Here is a 17399-nt window from a genome sequence, read left to right as displayed (position 1 = left end):
AAGTTCATAAGATGTGAATAGGAAATGCATCTAAGGAACTCTGACTTTTTTTTCTGTTATAGTGAAGAGACAACATTAAGCATAAATTGTCACATTTACTCTTTTTATTAGAAAAAAAACAAAAAAGCTTTGACATTCCAGTGTTTGTGTTTTTCCATTTTCTAACAAAGGGGGCGATGAGACGACACTAGATTGTCAAACCCTTATTGTGAGCACATGTAAGATCACCGACATCTTTCCTGCAGCCACAAAACCAGACAAAAAAAAAAAAAAAGGAAAAAAAAAAGGGCTTGACTTTTAAAAACAACAATACAAGGTATTAATTGTTGGATATGACAAAAAGAGGAAATAGGAAAGCATTATTAGGGATACCGTTTACTATATGTTCATATTTCTATGCCAAACTCAAAAACCCCAACAAGGGGTTCAACAGTCATCAGTGCTCCCCCAAGTGAGGCAGTTCTTAAAAAACAAACAAACAAAAAAAAGCATGACAAGATTCAGTTGGGTTTTTTTTAAAGTGGGTGTCAAAAGCAGGGAGGGACAAATGATCCCTTTCTACTTCAGCTGCTTAAAAAAACAAAAAAAACAAACACAAAGTCCTTCGAAAAGGCTGCGCTCAGATTTTATTTACACTTAGGTCCAATGTTCTATTGGTTGGAGACCCGTCCCAGAGCAGAATGATCGCAACGCACACACACACACACACACACACACGCCAACACTCAAGCGTCTGGCAAATGGGTGTTTCTAAGTGTGTCACTACATACAGCGGTATCCGTCGGTTGCATAGAGACGGATTCTTCTCCCCAGAGCAGCGAGTGTTCCTGGTAAACATTCAAGTTCGGATCGTCGTTTGAAATGATCCTTAAATAATGGGAATCAGTCGAGTTTTAAACCGGGTCAACATACTTGTTCACAAGCACCACTTCTGTAAAAAAAAAAAAAAAAGAAAAAAAAAAAGGAAAAAGAAACATGGACACACCATTTATTAAAGAAAAAAAAAATTAGCTCGTCTCTTTGTAATACTGTAACTACAGGTGGTTCAAAGCAACACAAGACTTACGCAAAAAAAGACAACTGCAACAAAAGAAGACAAAACTACTCTGAAACGCAGGAGGGGGGTTTATCTGTCAGTCTGAACGGCTCCCTGCTCGGCTGCTGCCAAAAAAAACCCAATTAAATTTATCAGGAAAAATAGAAGCAGCGAAAGCAGCACGTCGACGGATCCTTCCTCCTTCGGAACTGAAGTTGTGCGTCTCGCTGCGATTGTTCTTGACGTCACCGGAAAACAGGAAACTCGCCGACAGACGGGATAGTGGTTCGCTGTGTCTTATACTCTCGTTCAGTCGAGGAGTTACGGTTTATATTATGTACAATAATTTATTAGATTCTAAAACTGTATATTCATCTTTTCTTCTTCCTAATGTCAGATAATTCTTTAAGAGTGTGCACCTTTTTTTTGTTTTGTTTTTAATTTCGCAGATGCTGCATCAGTTCATGAGTTGTTGTTTCTTTTTTACTTACAGGCTTGATGTGCTATTAGAGTTGCAGGTGGTCCAGAGGGGCAGGAGGAGGAAAAATAAAGAGCTCCAGACAGAAAGTAGTGAGGATGGATGGGAACCGGACAGCGTGGCCAGGTTTTCTGCTCGACTCGCAAGGCAGAGCTGGTGGGCTGGTAAGTGATGGCGTGAGGGGCGTACAGTCATCTTCAGTCCGGGGTGTGTCCGGGTTTTTTTTTTTTTTCAGATTTTAAGGTTCTTTATAGTTTCGGCTCTCTTTTTGAGTAGATCTCCCACCTCCTGTAGCGAACGCAGGTAACTGCTCTGCACCTTGTCCATAGCAGCCTTCGTAAACGACGCCTCCTCCTGAAACACAGAAACAGACGCTTTTTTCCCCCCCTTTCAAAAGCATTCAGATTTGAACTTTTTAGAATTTACATATCCGAGTGGACCAAAAGGGAAATTAAATGTTATCCTAACTCATACCAGACAAGTATCCTTAAAAAAAAAAAAAAAGAAGACGGAGGAAAAAAAAAAGGAAACATCAGTGTGAATGATAATCTTTGGTAGCAGTCAGTCTTCCAGCAAATCTGAAAAAGCCTCCGACTAAAGACTGTGCAATATTGTCGTGCTAATCCACTTCATTTGATTTTGCTGCTCTTTAAATTTCTGTCATGCTGCTTGATTAAAAACCAGGAAGAGAGACAACTGAGATATCACTTTTGAAATGCTAATCAGCAGCTCTTGGTTGTAAAAAAGTAATAAAAAATATCCTTAAAAAAAAAACAAAAACTTGTTGCCACAGTTGTAGATCATGAAATTGTTGCCCCACTAACTCAAACTCAAGACTTTTTAAGACTACCATGAGTGGAATTTAAGACCTACTGCACCACAGAAATGTATGAACTTCATCCATCCAACTGGAGGTAAATTTACACTTATCCATGCTAGACGCAAAAAAGCTAGCTAGCTAGTAAGGTATGCTAGCAGTTAGTTAGCAACTCAAGCTTTTGCCTGACAAAAAAACCCAGCGAGACAAAAAAAATAGACATACAATATACAAGATTAAATAGTGCTGCCATGACAAAATATAAGATCTGTGATTAATGTCTTACAGGAAGTTTCTTTTTAAAAATGAATATTAGGCATTTCAAGGCCTTAATTTTATATACCTGAATTTATGACTTTTTTAAGGATGCGGACACTGTGTGAATGCATATGAAGGTATTTAAACTATTAAAGTAGGCAATTCTAAATATGGTCCACTAACGACCTGCACGTCTCTTTTTCCTACATTTTAATTGTTTCATTGTCCTTTATAATATATGCAACACATTTTAAAATCAGAAACCACCGTTTTGGTAGAATGAGAATATTTTGAAATCTATATAGAAGTTTTTTCTTATTTTGCCAACATTAAAGGACATAAATCTGATAGTGAATATATGGCAGTGCCAAAAATTCTCATTTTCTTCTTCTAAATATATTTATAAGAAGAATAATATTCTTATTTTGGGTGACTGTCAGACACACCCACCAGGTCACGTTTGCATGTGTGATTAGCAATAGTCACCTCACTGATGCCAACTGAGTGACTTGGTTTGTCACTCAGTTGAGTTTGTCACTAAGTCACTTGGTGAGTGACTTAGCAACTTTTTACACACACAAAAAAAACCAAGAACAGCCAACAAAATTAAAACGGTATCGTATTGGCCAGAAAGCTACAAGAGGTGCATCATTAAAAGAAAATCTTTGAAAAACGTCCAAAAAGCTGGTCAACAATTATTGTACATTAATGTTTCAAATGCTGTCACACCAACAATGAACTTTCCATTTTATTGAGCAGAAATATTTTTTGCACCTACCCTTGAGCATCCTTCCAAGGTTAAACTGGCCAGTTTTAGGGCAGTGATGCCAGACTCTTGCCCCCTGATGTGCTCCACTGTCTGGGTAAGTAAGTCCTGCAAGTTCCCAGTCAGCTCCTGGAAACCACACACCACCAACGGCTGCAGCACAGGACGACGACACGACAGGGAGACAACATGAGACACGTCACAGAGCTGCTGCAGAAGAGGAGTGTGTGTGTGTGTGTGTGTGGTTGTGTGTGTGTACCATTGCAGTATTGACATCCTTTTTCTTCTTTTTCTTCTTCTGTAAACTTGTTTTCAGTGGTCGCAGGATCTTAGCACAGTAGCTAGCACTCCACAACACTATGCTCACTGTCTGCAGAACAAACCAGACCAAGTGTTTGTTTCAAATTATTAGAGTATTAGGAAAATAAATAAAAAGTAGCAAAAAAAAAAAAACCATCAGAGGAGAAACAGTTTTACCTCAAGAAAGAAAACTAGATTTTCTAATAAAGATGGTTGGGTTTTTAATTTGCTCTCTTTCATTTCCAATAAGTCTCCTTTGCTTTTATTAAGTATTTCTGTGGAGAGAACATAGAATTATGAAGCATATGAAACAAAACAAATGGAGCCTAAAATATAACCCAGCTGGTACCTCACCTTGAAGTTGAACAACTAATGACTTAAAAACGTTACAGATCTGAATTTGAAGCTCCGACGATTCGTCTAGGACAGTGAACACACACACACACACAAAACAAACAAACAAAAAAAATAACATTAAATGTCAGGTGGAACACAGCGAGCCATTCTTCATCTGGGCTCAAAGCTGAGGTCATTTCCTCTCACCGAGTCCGGCCGATTCCAGCTCCTGCAGGTGGACCGAGAGGTGCAGCGCAGCAGCCTGACAGTGGCAGCTGCCGACGGACAGCGCCGAGGCCAGCCGGGTGGAGGGGGGGCCCAGCAGGGGATACTGGGACCATAAAAGAAAAACAATCGCTGCATTAAAGAGACGATGTGTGTTTTCCAGCCACATGAAATCATTTTATAGCACAGTTAAGTTAACATTACTATGTTAACTTAAGTCGTTATAAAAAATGCAACGTAGATCAAATATGACTTCAATTACGAAGACAAATTTCTTTCAACACCTTTATGAGTTTCTGTCTCTTTAAAAATTCCTGCTCTTTCTGAAGCTCCGCCTTCAGGAAGTCATCACAACATGGCTCCTCTATTAACTCTTTAACAACATTTTTACCAACGATTCACAGAGAAGCAGCTCCTACAAAGAGCTCAGCAGATGCGCAGTTCCACCAGGTGTTTGCTAATTACTGCTGGCTAGTCTGAAGGAGCTGAGTGGAGGAGTCTCAAAGGAGGGGAAGCTTGGAAACAGCAGCTCAGAAGCGGAGCTTTGTCCTCAAAGGCGGAGCTAGGTCCACCCAGGTGTTTTGAACAACACCTGAATGGTTGCCACGGGTGATTAAAGAATTTCTCAAACATGCATGAAAAAAATCAAGGCAACACTCACGGGTGTGTTTTTGAAAATAATACATTATAAACACGACGTAAAGCTCAAACAAGTTGATTTTTGGAGCTGCCCCTTTAAGAAACAGCGCCTCATATCCTGTTCTTCTTGCTGAGAATACACACAAATCTAGCCCAATACTAACAGAGCAAGCATCAGAGTTGGCCTGACCTGTACGTGTTTCTCTGCAATCTGCGCCGCTGCATGCAGCGTCTGGTTGAGCTGCGACAGCAGGCTGCGGTGGAGCGAGCTCCTGTCGCCGACGCCGTTCTCGTTGGACATCTCAGAGTTCTGCTGCGAGGAGGCGTGTCCGGACGGCGTGAGCGAGGCAAGCAGGCGCAACGTCAGCGAGCGGATCCGCAGCCAGGCCTTCTCCTCCTCCAGAGAGCGAGTCCGGTGCTCATCGGTTAACTGCCTATAAAGGGGGGAGAGGGGAAAAAAGAAAAAAGGCAAACATGTGGGTTCGCTTTTTGCTTCTGCGAAAGAGAAAATATACATATATTCCATACCTTTGTTTAGGGTCCCAGTTTGTGAATACAGTAAGGTCTCTGTTGTCCCTTAAAGTATCCCAGGGGACATCGTCTTCCTCTGAAGACAAAGACATGGCCTTAACACTTTCCTCTAGACTCAAGACGCTGAAAAAACAAAGACAGCTCAATCAAAGGAGAACCGCCTGCAAAACCCGACGGCTGTTACTCTGCGGCGCCTGGCCTTACACGTCCGCCTCCAGGAACAAGTCCAGCAGCATCCTCTCAGTGCGGACCTGGGCGAAGTGCAGCGATTGGTTCAGCCGGTTCCTGAGAGCGATGAACTCTGGGATTTTTTCAAACGCACCATACTTGTACGCCTGGATGATGTACTCGGAGGTCTGGAATGGAGCAGCAGGGAGAAAAGAAAAAAAAAAAACGGTGTTTAGGGAGTCCAGGGCGGAGGGAGGGTGAGATTCGGAGCGGGAGAGGTGGGGACACACGCTTACATCTTTCTGGTTGGAGTGGAAAAACCTGAGGGAGAAGTTGCAGGACTGGGAGGCAGCGGAGAACTGACCCAGAGACTCGGCGTAACGCGTTAAAAGAAACCTGTGGGGGAGGGAAAAAAAAAACAAGATGACTTGATCAGAATCTGTAGGCAACTGTTACCACTGTTAGAAAGTAAATTATACACAGCGTTTGCACAGTAATATTCAACAACTTCAAGCATTTTCAAGGTAAGTTTTAAAAATTTTCCAGCACCAAATACTAAAAAACAGCTTCAATTCACTATTAAATGACATTATTAATAATGTCAGCAAAGTAAACTAAAACCAAAGAAATTTTAATTTAATTTTAAATGTCTCTGAAACACCTTTTTCACAAAAAAAATATCAAAAATACACTAAAGGAATGCTATGCTCTGGCATTTTTGTCAAAAAATATGTTTATTTGGTTGTTTTAAAAAACTGAAATAAAAATATCTTAAAATTTTAAGCTTTCTAGCATTTAGTGAATAGAAATAATTTTGGTAATTATAACTGACCTAAACCAAGAAAAGTTTTATCTCATTTAATTTCAGACGTTGAGAAAAATAAAATTGTGTGTCTTTTTATTAGGTGTATGAAAATATCTGGTTTCAACTGTAAATATCGGTTTCCAAATGTAGGCTTTTAAGCAAACAGACCGCACTTTATTACAAAACTGCGAAGTTAGAACATGCAGCACTTTCCAGGACTTCATACAGAAGTCAAGCACTTTACTTGAAACCTTGAAAACATCCTAATTAAATTCAAGCATTTTCAAGGTTTTTAAGCACTTGTGCAAATTCTGCGTATAAGTTTTGTAGTAATATAAAAAAAGCTGCACCTAAATAAAGTTTTATCAGTTATCCAGCTGAAAAAGTTAAATGCGTTTCACAAGATGAACCGATGACCTGAAAAATGTCCAGACAGACGAAAACACAAAAGTTAGAGAAACAGAGTGCTGAAAAATTGAGTGAAAGGGAAAAAAAAAAAAAAAAGATAGCTGAAAAGGATACATGAGCTTATATAAAATTCACAAATCGTGTCTCCTGAACCACGCCGTTGAACTGACCCTATGGTGTCGTGCTGTATGTGCTTGGCGTCCAGGCTGGAGTAAAGGTCCACCACAGGTTCAAAGGAGCCCAGGCGGCAGTAGAGGAGCAGCAGCAGCAGCTTGAACTGGGCGTTGGAGGAGCTGTGAGACAGACCCTCCTCTAGGAGGCCCAGACACTGCCACACCATGTCCTCATCTCCTGCACGCGCAAACACAAGGGCGACGTGGAGACGGCGCTTTGGCTGGAGTAACAAGAATGACAAAGATGATTCTAAAAAGAGGCTGACCTGTTTCTGTCCACAGGTCTATGTACACATGAGCTGCCATGAGGCAGTACATGTCAGAGAACTGCAGCTCGGTCTTCAGGGCGCTGCTCCCTGTAACAAAAAGAACGAGAGTGTAAATAAAATAAATCAGGGACTAAAGAAACCATTAACCCTTTGACTTGTTTTTTCTTTTTTTTTTAAATCATCCAACCCTTTAAAGTTTCTATCAGCAAGTTTCAAAATGCTGATTTCGCAAAGCAGAAGTCCTCCAGGCCACTAGGGGGCGACGATCAACAAATCAACCAGATCCTCAGCAAAAGGAAAAGAAGTTAAAGGAAAAAAGAAAAGGTGTGCTAAACTTCATGTCTTTTACAATAATATTCAACAGCAGCATATTTATGTAGGTAATATTAGCTGCTCCAGCCTCCCCCTAGTGGTCTGGAGCACTTCTGATTTTGTGACGTTTCATATTTGCCGTTTGTGGCATTTTTCCAAACTAGAACAAATATTCAGCAGATCTTATAAGTTTTACTTCATAAGAGCCGTGAGTTTTCAAGTGTTTAGATGAACCGCTAAGAAAGAGACTTAATTCTACCATGCTGGGTCAGAAACATAAACATGAAAATGTGGAGAACGCATCGATAATTGAGCCTTTGAGGATATTACGTTCAACATGGTGGACTTTGAGTGTTTTTTGAGCCGCTCGCTTTTCTTTACTCTGTTGTTCAGAACAACGTACGATGCTGGAAGGTCGACACAAAATAAAAAACAAACAGAAACAGCCACCAGCCATACCAAACTTGAGGCCGTGGTGATAGTGAGCCTTGAGCTCGGCGATGAGGCGCAGCTTCCCGCCGACGTCCAGGGAGTGATGCAACCCCAGGGCCCGACTCAGCTGACATACACACAGATGCCTCTGTAGGGACTTGGTGTCCTCTGGGAAAGCGAAACCGTCCTCTCCCTGCTCCCCCAGTGGAACCATTTCACTCAGCCGGTTAATAAACTGCAGGAAGAAGGAAAAAAAGCAAAACATAATCTAGGTTTTACACACTAAACCTTCGCTGGTCCACAGGCGGGCACGCCTCTGAAAGCTGTCCTGCCAGGGTTATAAGAGTTTTTGGGTTTTTCATTATAGTTCAGTTTTATTTTGTTGTGACTTTTTGTTTGTCTCATTCAATTAGTTTTAGTTTGTTTTTAGAGTGTGTTTGATAGTTATTAGTTCAATATTGTTTCATTTTATTTCATTTTTCTTGGTATGTTTTAGTTTTTCCATATTAAAAAACTAAATACTGGTTTTAATTTTAAAGTGTGCTTGCTAGTTTTTACTAGTTATTATTGATTGAAGATTTTTTTAGTTTACTTTTTGTTACTTATAGAAGTAGCTTTAGTTTTTTCAGATTTTGGTTAATTTTTAGGTGCAGAATTCAAAACGTAATGTATTGCTTTAATATTGACTGGGTAATGAATATTCATCAGAAAATAAATTTTTAAAAAAAACTAATTCAATTATTGTTCACCAACCGACGGGTGTTTTCTCCCAACTTTTGCTGTCGTCGTTTGCGGACTAGCACAAGAACCGTATGTTTTAGTTAGTTTTATGAATGAACTATATAGATCCTATTATAGTTTTTCCAGTTTAATTAACTCAAGTTCAGTTTCCTTGTTGTGGTCGACTACAGTGACCTTGGTCCTACCTGGACATGCTGGTCCGGGGTCAGCAGATGAAGGTATATTTTCAGGTCGGTGATGCAGCACGGCTTGTCTCCGAACTTCCTGAAGAACTGCACCATCAGGTCAAGAGGCTCGCCTGTTTAAACCGAAGCAGCAGAGTGTGATGTAAAGAAGCAGCTGCAGGTAGGTGAACAACTCGACCCGCATCGCCCTACCTGGCAGGTTCTCCTCAGGGTAGCCTCGTTCTCTCAGTCGGTGCATCAACTCCAGCCGGGCTAAGTAAGGCCCTCTGAGAGAGCGAGAGTCTTTTTCGTCTTCTACTTTGATTCTCTCCTCCACAAACCTCACCACCTCGGCCACGGTGTGATGCACTGAACCCTCTGAGCAGCTGGAGACACAGAAACATGGTGAGAGCGCCGCCTCCTCCCCCCCCCCCCCCCAACACCGAGCTTCCTTATTAGAATTCCGCTCACTGTTCGGCGTCGTCCGGCGGGCTCCACGACTGGTCCATCAGGTGGAACAGAGAGTCGAAGTAGGAGGGGTAGAACTGCCAGTCGTCAGGACTGCAACAAGAAACAGATTTAAGACTTTTTAAGACCACCATGAATGGAATTTAAGACCTGCGTCTGCACAGAAAGGTAAGAACATCGTCCAGCCAACTGGCAATAAATTTGGACTATCCAATAAAAAAAAGCTAGCTAACAAGAGCATGTTAGCAATTAGCTACTGATAGCCTCAGCCACTGACATAATAAAGGTATTTATTATTTCATTATTATGTGTCTATGGCCGTAACCGAAGACACAGAACACAAAGTAGATGTCTGAGTGCAACTCAAACGTCAGAAAAGTTCTGCAGTAAAAGAACAGCGAGTTCTTTTACTGCAAAAACCCCCCAAAAACAGAATATACAAAATTAAACAGTTCTGTCAAGACAAAATGTAAGACCTGTGTTTAACATACTAAAGGCCAACTTTAAAATGAAATTAAGACATTTTAAGGCATTGACGCTTTTAAATGCATGAATTTAAGAGTTTTTAAGGGTGGGTGGACAGTCTGTATTACTGATGTCTTAGCAGTGATCTGTAGCAGACTGAACTGTGTTTCATGTCAAATCTTCCAACAATAAATACAGGAGGCACTTTGACTGCGTTTCTATTGACAGTAAAACTGTGTAAATATGGATTCGCTCAACATGATCACGTCAAGTTCGAAAAGACTCGTGTTTTTAGATACAGTTTTTGTGCTAGGATAAGGTGGTTCTTCAGCCGTATTAAAACTTACGTAATTCGCAAAACTGAATTGCTTTTGTCATTTGCTCATTCGTATCCAGCAGCAACGCGCTCATTTGCAGGTACTGGCCTCCTTTGTCAATGTCCAGCATCACAGTTCATAGAAAGTTGTGCGTCATTTTATCGTGTTGAATCCATAAGTCTTCTGTAAAATCACTGACTACATTTTCCCCAAAGTGTCACTCCAAAGTAGGCGGGGCTTGACGCGCTAACGCCCGAATAAGACGCCAACGACTTCTCTGATTGGCTGATGGCTGAAAATTCCAGTTTTAAGAACTCTAAGCTCATCATCTGTTATATGAAATCATGTTGCATCATCATAATCCAACAGGAAACAATTATTCTGTCTAATGTCTTGATAGAGGCATAGAGAGGAATGCTACAGCCAATTTGGTGTCGGCATTTTTAGTGTTTTCTTTTTAAACTTTTGTCCAAAATTAAATTTGTTTTCCATGCTGAGCCAAATTATACGTTTATTCCAAGAACTATGAAACAAACAAACAGACAAACAAACAAAGAGAATCTTTTTATAAATGTTTACCCACTTTTTCAGCAGCAGCTTTTGGGCCAGGGCGTTACACTCTGGCCAGCGTTCCAGTCGAGTGTAGAGCATCATGCATTTCCTCTCCCTGCTCTGCAGTTCACTGGTCAGTTTCTCTGTGGAACAAAGTTCAAAATGAATCCTGAAGATAAAAACAATACTGACTTTTTCCAACATTTATGTGTCATAAAAATGTTTGGAAATCAATCAGATCACTGCTGTCGCATACACCAAGAGGGAAGTCCACAAACAGCAGTTATTCAGTCACATTTGATCCAAGAACTTTTTTCTACTATATAGAAAACAGAAATATTGCAAAAAAACTAAAAAAAAAAAACTAAACTAACAAAAACATCCACCTACCTCCCAGTGGACCCCTGATCACATGGAGAGCTTCTTCACACTTCCCCAGACGCTCCAGGATCATAAAATACAGCTGCACCTGCAGCCACATGGTGGAAGAAACAAAACTACGCTGAAATTCTGTTAGCAAGTGAGAGTTTTAGAGTTAAACATTCTAGTTTGTATGTAACTTCAGTCTGTTTGACGATTAATCGATTATTAAATTAGTTGACGATTATTTCAGTAATCGATTCCTCACAATCAATTGTTTCGGCCCTACCCTCTCCAAGCTGGAGGTCAGAGGATGATGCAGATGCAGTGAGGCTTACCTCAGCTTCGGCTTCGATCTTCTCCTCCTTCACCATTTTCTCCACCATGCGCTCGGCCAGAGGCAGGAACATGGTCTGGGCCAGTTTCTCATCCTTCGCTGAGATCGCCTATGTTAAAAAGAGAGAGTCGCCTTTCAACTTCATAGCTGTAAAAAAAAAAAGCAAAAGAAATGCGAACAGAAAGCCTGGCAGTACCTGCATCACCAGACTCATGACAGACCAGAAGTAATATGGATTCTTGGGGACAATTTTGTACAGGGCCATTCCTGCCTGTGAAGTTACGAATAAAGTTGTTTTTATCCATCTCATTACCGACAGGGAAGAAAAATCAGCTGTTAGTAACGTCTGTTTCCTCACCTGCTGCATCTTCTTGTACTCTCCCACGCGGGCGTAAGCCATGAAGAGGTGAGAGTGATACTCCTCGCTGAGCGGGACCTTCTTCACCGCCGCTTCGTACAGCTTGGTGACCAGCTCGGCTGGAAGCGGACGGTGAACTGTTAACTCAGAGTGCGACGTCACCTGACAGGAGCGGGGCGTGAATACTTACGGCGGTGCATCTCCCTGTACAGGATGGTCAGCGCCTGCAGAGAGTTGTCGTCGGTGGGCTCCAGGGTGGTCACCTCCTGGGCCAATGAGAAGGCTTCATCCTGCTTCCCCGTCCTCTGGAGGCCGATGGCCTTTAAGACCTGCAGAAAAAAAATAAAAGAAGCAGAATGTTTGAAAAAAAGAAAAAAAAACAATGAGGATGCTGTTTACTGAAGGTGACGATGTATTGATGTTGCCAACGTGACATCACGCGCACAAGATCCCACCCCCCGGCTACCTGGTAGAGGGCAAAAAGCTGCTAGCCGACGATGGCTAACATTGATTTTAGCTGTCAAGATGTCAACATAACACACTAAATCTTAAATGTATGCGTGATATATACAAGAAAAAAAAAAAGAGTGCAATGCTTTGCTACTAATTGTCAACACTACAACAACTAAATAAGATCAGAAAAAAGTTTTAATTTAAAAACAAAATAGCGAGGGAGAGCGAAGTAGGTCAGTCGCTAGCCTGACTATGACAATATTAACATGTAGGTTTGCTGTGGAGTTCAGTGTGTTTCGGTTCAGCTAAAAAAAAAAAAGGCAAAAAAGGTAGAGCAGGTGTTTAAATTAGCTAATCAACACCACAGCAATCATTTATTAATAATCGCATTAATAATTGTCATACAAGCATAAAGTCTGAAAACATAAAATGTAACAGACTGAATGTTCTGTTCTTTGTGTGGGAAACGTTTGCGTTTTTTTGTTTTGGGTTGAACATTGTTACGCTAGTGGCGTAGTTGTCAGTTGCTATGGCAACAAGTCTGTGTGTAGCATAGCTGACAAAGAGCAAAGTCTAATCCAAGTGGTTTTGAGTTATTATTCAATTATTTATCTGCATTATTTTCCCCTTGCTGTGGGTCACTGCAGTAAATTAAGGTCTCAAGGTTTCATTTTGTTAAAGGAATTATTCTACCGCCGCAGCGCGGATGTGGATGGCACGTGAAAATGTTTTTTTTAAGCCCTTTTGCCATCCACCATTGTGCACACGTGCAAAATTTCTGGATGTAACCAAACAACATGCAACCTGTCTATATAAACACAACATGCACAGATCTGCAGGGTACGACCAATTTGGTTGCAAAATTGACTGGATTTCTCAATAGTGCAACTGAAAATTTAAAAAAATCTCTGGTCGCACTAGTGCAACCTCTTTTTCAAGGGTAAATAAAAAAGTCTCTGATTGTTTCATGTTTTCAAAAGTTTTATCAACAAAAACAATTTCATCACTAGTTCATCACCAGCAGTGTGGTAGGACCATTGTGGATGGAAAAAAAAAAAAAGAATCTCAGCCAAAAAAATAATTCTGAAACTTTGAGATTCATCTCAGAAATTTTCTAGAAAAGAAAAAAAAAACCATTGAATTTTCAGAGTTTTAAAAGTTGAAAATTTGCCAGGAAAAAAATCCTACTCACCTTGGCACAGTGCAGGTCCTTGTGTTTCTTCAGCAGTTTATCTGCCTGCTGTATTGCCATCTTATTGTTGCCATTATCAAGGTAATCTGAGGAAACATAATAAAAGAATAATTGCTACAGTCATTCAGTTTCTGAAGATTTATTATTGCTCCCAGAAGGGGGGGGGGGGGTCACTTTATTAATAAACCCCTCAAGAGCAGTTGCTTCATCTATGGAGATGAATAATTAACAAGATTGTTTTATGGGTCGTATGAGGGGAAACGATTTTCTGATCTTAGGAAGATTTTTAGAACTTCTTGGAGAAGGTTTCGCTGAAGAACTGGACATTTTCACACTGACAAATGCAAATAAGGAAGAAGCTCAATGATTGAAGGATGTCTACTTTCTGATATAATCAAGATTTGTTTTTAAAGATATAGCTTAAAAAGTGTAAAAAGAAAATAATAATGTTCTGCCAAAAATATTTGTAGTTTAATGTACTCTAATGTTGCAGAAAAAAAAAAAAAGAAACTTTATGGGGCAGAGTCTCCCCTTCTTCCGCCTATTGCTGTACACTGCCAGTCAGCTGGCTCCTACACTTTTTCCCTTTGCTTATACGACAAAGAAATTCAAAATTCAGTTTTTGGAAATACTGGCTGTCATGAAAAACAAAAAGTTGCCTTGTGAAACTAAAAGAAATCCCCACTATTATTAGGCAACTATTATTAGGCAACTTTATTTTTTCCCCCTAGAGTTCCACTGTTAAATCGGCCGCAAGTTCCTTCGTTTTCAGACAGACTATTTCCCGTGCCAACATTAGCTCCAAAAGAAACACAATCCATTTTCTTGTAATTCTTAAATCTTTCTATTGATCAATATATTGTTAGAATTCAACGACTCCTGTATTCTGGCCGATCTGCAATCTTTAAAAAGCCTGGCCTGTTGATTCCCACTTTGGAAAACTCCTTATTTTTTATTTTTATTAGAGAAGTTCCTAAACATAGCAACGGAAATCACTAAATTGGCAACAGCTGTTAGATTTTCAGACAAGCATCCACAAACAGCCCAAAATGAAGCAAATCTGGGTCGATTTATCGGTGCGTCATTAATACATTACTAATATATTAAAAAGACAATACAATAATGTGCTACATGTAATGTACCTTTAATAACCAATGTCAATATCTATTATTAATTGTTGCTTTTCTGCTTGAAATAAAGGCAACTAATGTAGCTTTTTATTTTAATGATATTACTAAATCTCATCACAACAGCAGATGATTTTAAAGTCATTTCTCTTTACAGCCATATTTTGTGCTGCTACTGCACAGAGATGACAAAAACAAGCCCCATAAAAATAATTAGCTTGCATTCTAATGAAGCCTCAGCATAAAACTGCAAACTACACATCTTCCCCGAACGCCTCGCGAGTGTTGCAGCGTGCGGACGCAGCGCCACAAACTGTTTCGGTCCCTCCAGGACAGCTGGCTGCCAAAATTAACCGGCCGGCGCGGCAGTATGCTGTGATTATGTCACATCTATTCTCTCTGCTCAAGCTGGCGTCACAGCGAAGGCGAAACCGCTGAAAACTCGAGAGAACGGGCTGGACTCCGACATTAGGATGCAGTTTATAAGTGGGACACACGACAGGCAGCACAGAGGGTCCTGAAAACAGCAGGGGCACGCAAAATAAAATACTCTTAAAAAGTCGGCACAAAATTATTTCTATTTCTGTTTAGAGTTTTTCCATCCAACTGGTTTTCTGAGCTCTAAATACTAACTTGATGCAATTGAACTTTTTCAATCCCAGATATCAGATCAAGATGCAGATTTTTTTCAGCATTTATTTATTTATTTTTATGAACTTGATCAGGACATACTACTTAAGCTCAACAGAACAACTGCTTTGTGACAACAAAGTGATGAAATCACTTTTCCTTTTCCCTCTGGTGTTGGGCTGCAGTGATAACGACAGTACAGGGCTGCCAATACTTTTTTTTTTTTAAACAGTAGCTTGTTTTCGAAAATATTTGACAGTGAAATCTGATCATGTCAGTCTGCCCTGGTCTCCTTAAACTGCTTCATTGTAGCTAAATTATCCAAAAGGGATCATTTGATCCAGATTAAATAATGATTTATAGCAAAGAAGCAAAACAAAAACTCAAACAGACCATGAAATTTTACTACACCTGAAGTAAGTTTGATTTCACAGTAAAGTCTCCACATACAACTTTAATAAAACTCTTCCTTACAAACACCTTGATGTTGCTAACTAAGATCCGACATGTGTGCAGTTTCTATCAATACTTGCTGGTTAACTTTGTGGCCGTAAATTTTTTTTTTTTTTACCAAAACCACATAAAAGCAGGTATAATTTCGGTTAAACTTGTCAAAAGAAACCAAATGGACGCCTCTTGTAAAGGTAGCTTGGCGGTTTGAGCGGAGCTCTGACAGCTCCACACCAGCTAGCCAGCTACGAAGCATTGTCCTTAACTGTTGTGATGCTAATGCTAACTAAAGGCTAACTATACAGCTATGCCTTTCAAATATTGCAGCTGCCGCGTTATGTCGGACACTGTAGTCAAAACCTGACAGAAAACATCTTGTGAAGTCCGTAAAGTTCTTCAAATGTGTCTGCAACGTGCCCACAATCTGACAGGCTGGTTATCTTGACACATTAGCCAGCTGAGCTCGCTGTCAAACACCGACCGTTAGCAAAAGGAGAAACCTTTCGACTTTGAGAGGGAGCTACTCCGCACCTTAAAATCGTCCAAACCTTAAAGTGCTTCAACACAGCTGCTAATGAGCGCAGGTTTTGAAGCGGGAGGTGCGAGGATTCGCTCAGACGTCCGCCGCAGCAGCGGTGTCCTTCTCCGGCTTAGAGTTAAAACCGGGTAAGGTGCACTGTCATTGGACGCTGCATGCAGCGGAGTCCGCGGCTGGAACCTGAGGGGCCGCATCACTGCACTTAAACCGCCAACAGCCTGTATTGTAAGCATATAGTCCCCTATAGAACTCGGCCTTGTTCTTCAAACCTGCCCCACTGAATAAATATGTATCTTCTCATTGATATCCTACCATAAATAGGTCTGAGCCTCCTGTCGTTGGGATCTTGCACATGGCCTCTCGCCGCCATGGTGGAGTTTACCTGCTGTGTAAATGTTCGCGCATGCGTACTTCCGGCTGTGTCATGCCTAATTAAAGGACTCCCCCCCCCCCCCCCCCTCTCTCTCTCTCTCTCTGCTGGAATCAGAATAGCATGCCTATATGGAAATCCGTTACTGTCAACACATGAACATAAGAAGCAACGATTTAAAATATATATTGTGAGAAATTGGACATTTAAATTTTCCGTCATAGCATCACGAGATGTACATCACTAGGACTGAATTACTATGACAACCAAAGTATTCTTAAGTCAAATCTGTGACAAAAATTGAGCAACAGGTGAAAAATATTACTCCATTAAGTAATCTTTTAAAATAAAAACCGTTTCTGTCAAAGGTTTTTAAATATTAGTGTATGTTAAAATGTCTTAATTCAGTCGCATTACTCGACAAATGGCCTTTTTGAGATCACACCACAGCATCTTAAAGTGTTTCTTTACATTTTTTTTATTTTAGCAAATATTTAGAGGTGGACTTGTTGGGCTGCTTCAGATTAATGAATAATCCATGTGCACTTGAGCATAAAAGTCATGAACTGATGGGCAAACATTCACCTTGTCGTGATCCTGAAGCAGCAAACCAAACTCAAACCATCACCACTGTGTGGTGTGATGGTTACATGTACTGTCATGTACCCGTTTATGTACATGACAATACAAAAAAGGTACTGAGAGGAGATGTACCTTTTTTGTGTGTTAGTCTACAGAATATTTTGCCAAATATCTTGGGGCTCATCAAACTTTACCTTTCTTGGAAAATGTTACAGAACTTTGAGTTCTTCATGGCCCAAAGTGGTTTTACCTCTGAACTCCCCCTGCTGAAATTAAACCAAAAAATATGATTAATCACAGTTGTTGTATGATTTAACATGGAGGCAATTACTTCCTCAAAGA

General features: G+C 40.4%; 1 protein-coding gene across 1 annotated transcript; it reads right to left on the bottom strand.

The window, feature by feature from the left end:
• Positions 1-86: 86 nt before the first annotated feature.
• Positions 87-16475, bottom strand: naa25 (N(alpha)-acetyltransferase 25, NatB auxiliary subunit). The gene is made up of 24 exons (XM_023338086.1): positions 16418-16475; positions 13361-13446; positions 11906-12044; positions 11716-11834; positions 11554-11628; positions 11359-11466; positions 11051-11129; positions 10692-10803; positions 9330-9419; positions 9072-9244; positions 8880-8992; positions 7981-8188; positions 7207-7296; positions 6938-7118; positions 5851-5950; positions 5591-5742; positions 5384-5509; positions 5046-5289; positions 4199-4322; positions 4010-4075; positions 3833-3930; positions 3615-3725; positions 3368-3508; positions 87-1868 (listed from the first exon to the last, which is right to left on the bottom strand). The coding sequence occupies exons 1-24, from the start codon at positions 16473-16475 to the stop codon at positions 1746-1748; spliced, it is 2916 nt and encodes a 971-aa protein (XP_023193854.1). The 3' UTR covers positions 87-1745.
• Between the last annotated feature and the right edge of the window lie 924 nt (positions 16476-17399).

This window comes from Xiphophorus maculatus, chromosome 8, assembly GCF_002775205.1.
Source record: "Xiphophorus maculatus strain JP 163 A chromosome 8, X_maculatus-5.0-male, whole genome shotgun sequence".
Lineage (NCBI taxonomy): Eukaryota > Metazoa > Chordata > Actinopteri > Cyprinodontiformes > Poeciliidae > Xiphophorus > Xiphophorus maculatus.
The sequence above is the reverse complement of the archived record's forward strand: the minus strand, read 5'-3'. Positions and strand labels throughout refer to the sequence as shown.

What these genes read in the sequence shown, in the direction of transcription:
- naa25 (XM_023338086.1), bottom strand. Translation starts at nt 16,475, where the DNA reads ATGGCGGCGAGAGGCCATGTGCAAGATCCCAACGACAGGAGGCTCAGA. An exon ending in GTACAGGGAGATGCACCGCC is followed by an intron (nt 11,835 to 11,905) that starts GTAAGTATTCAC and finishes GTCCGCTTCCAG; the next exon opens with CCGAGCTGGTCACCAAGCTG. An exon ending in ATTAGTTGTTCAACTTCAAG is followed by an intron (nt 3,931 to 4,009) that starts GTGAGGTACCAG and finishes TTCTCTCCACAG; the next exon opens with AAATACTTAATAAAAGCAAA.